The following is a 1,711-nucleotide window of genomic DNA, read 5'->3' as shown; positions in this document are numbered from 1 at the left end:
CATGAAATGAAACACAATTTCCCCTTTCTCAGGAACAAACAAAACAGGGCAAAACTTGGGGGTTTTCCCTGTCTCTGTCCATCCTCTTTCCCCAAACAAATTTTGCGTCTCCTTGGGCCAGATCCTGGTACTGTTTCAGTATTGTTTTCTCGCCGAATGCAGAAATTGTTTGCTTTCTGGCAAGAAAGGGTATTTTCTCTTTCTCTCAGAGGAAAGAGCGTAGGGAGGCCTCCTTGAATTTCTTTTCCTGAGCTGCTTCAGCTCAGTGTGGCCTCTGTCCATGGCGCGCCTCAACTGCTCAGCTGCCGGCACTGTGGTGGAGACAGCTGTGGGCACCATGCTGACTCTGGAGTGTGCTCTGGGCCTTACAGGCAATGCTGTTGCCCTCTGGACCTTCTTTTACCGTCTCAAAGTGTGGAAGCCTTATGCGGTCTACCTGTTCAACCTGGTGGTGTCTGACCTGCTATTGGTCACCTGTCTGCCATTCCTCGCTGTCTTCTATCTGAAGGGCAAGACCTGGGGACTCGGCCATGTACCCTGCCAAATCCTGCTCTTCCTGCTGGCCTTCAGCCGTGGTGTGGGGGTGGCCTTCCTGACAACAGTGGCTCTGGACCGATATCTGCGTGTGGTCCATCCTCGGCTCCGAGTCAACTTGCTATCTCCAAGGGCAGCCTGGGGCATCTCTAGCCTAGTGTGGCTTCTCATGGTTGCCCTCACTCCCCAAAACATGCTCATTCACCAGGCTATCCAGAATTCCACCAAGTGTCCCAGCTTCTACCCCATAGGAGAAACTGAGGCCGGCGCCATCTGGCAGGAGGTCCTCTTCTTCCTACAGCTCCTGCTTCCCTTCGGCCTCATCTTCTTCTGCAACACTAGGCTCATCAGGACCCTCCAGGAGAGACTCCGGGAGTCTGACAAGCAGCCCAGGCTCCGGAGGGCCAGGGCACTGGTTGCTATGGTGCTGTTGTTGTTTGGACTGTGCTTCCTGCCTAGTGTCCTGGCCAGAGTCCTGGTGCATGTCTTTCAGGAATCTGAGAGCTGCAGCATCCAGCAAGCCGTAGTGCAAGCCTCCGATGTCGCCGGCAGCCTCACCTGCCTGCACAGTGCATTGAGCCCAGCCGTTTACTGCTTCTCCAACCAGGCCTTCACCCACTCGTACCGGAAGGTGCTCAGAAGCCTTCGAGGCTGGAGGAAGGCAGCAGAGCCGGCTAGCTCCAACCTCAGGGACTCCTATTCCTGATGACTACTGAAATCCTCAGCTCCCCTTTGTTCTGGAATCGCCTTGAATCTGAACAATAACCTGATAACCTCGGGGTCAGAAGACAGAAACTGCGCTACAAGGATTCAGACACAGTCCACGCCATGACACGCTTGGTTCACCCAGATTTCCCCCTGCTTCTGTCACACTGCGGAGTGGCAGATCACCCAGACAGATCCTGCCTCCTCTGCACAGTGACCATCCTGATGGAGTTGCCAAGCCGAGAGGTGGAGCACTTCTGCACATCCACACGGCAAGATTCCAACAGGTTCGAGGAGACTCAGCACCATCTGGTCTCTTGGGTCATACTCCCTTTCCATGCTTCTGTTCTCCAGTATGAAAAACTGCTTTCTTCTCACTCAGTGTGGAGCCCAGAACACTGGAAGCCAGCCACCCCTGCGGTTCTGAAGAGGTTGCAGGTCACGTTACATTTTTATAAAATTCTCCTTTGTT

The 1,711-nt window shown here is 54.0% G+C and overlaps 1 protein-coding gene across 1 annotated transcript; it reads left to right on the top strand.

Annotated features, from left to right (window-relative positions):
• Positions 1-280: 280 nt before the first annotated feature.
• Gpr31 (G protein-coupled receptor 31) lies at positions 281-1,240 on the top strand. Its single transcript, XM_036168626.1, has one exon. It carries the CDS (start codon positions 281-283, stop codon positions 1,238-1,240), a length of 960 nt encoding a protein of 319 aa, XP_036024519.1.
• Positions 1,241-1,711: the final 471 nt, after the last annotated feature.

The sequence above is a fragment of the Onychomys torridus genome, chromosome 19, assembly GCF_903995425.1.
Source record: "Onychomys torridus chromosome 19, mOncTor1.1, whole genome shotgun sequence".
In the NCBI taxonomy this organism is placed as follows: Eukaryota; Metazoa; Chordata; class Mammalia; order Rodentia; family Cricetidae; genus Onychomys; species Onychomys torridus.
Note: the sequence above shows the minus strand (reverse complement) of the source record. Positions and strands in the feature narration are given on the sequence as shown.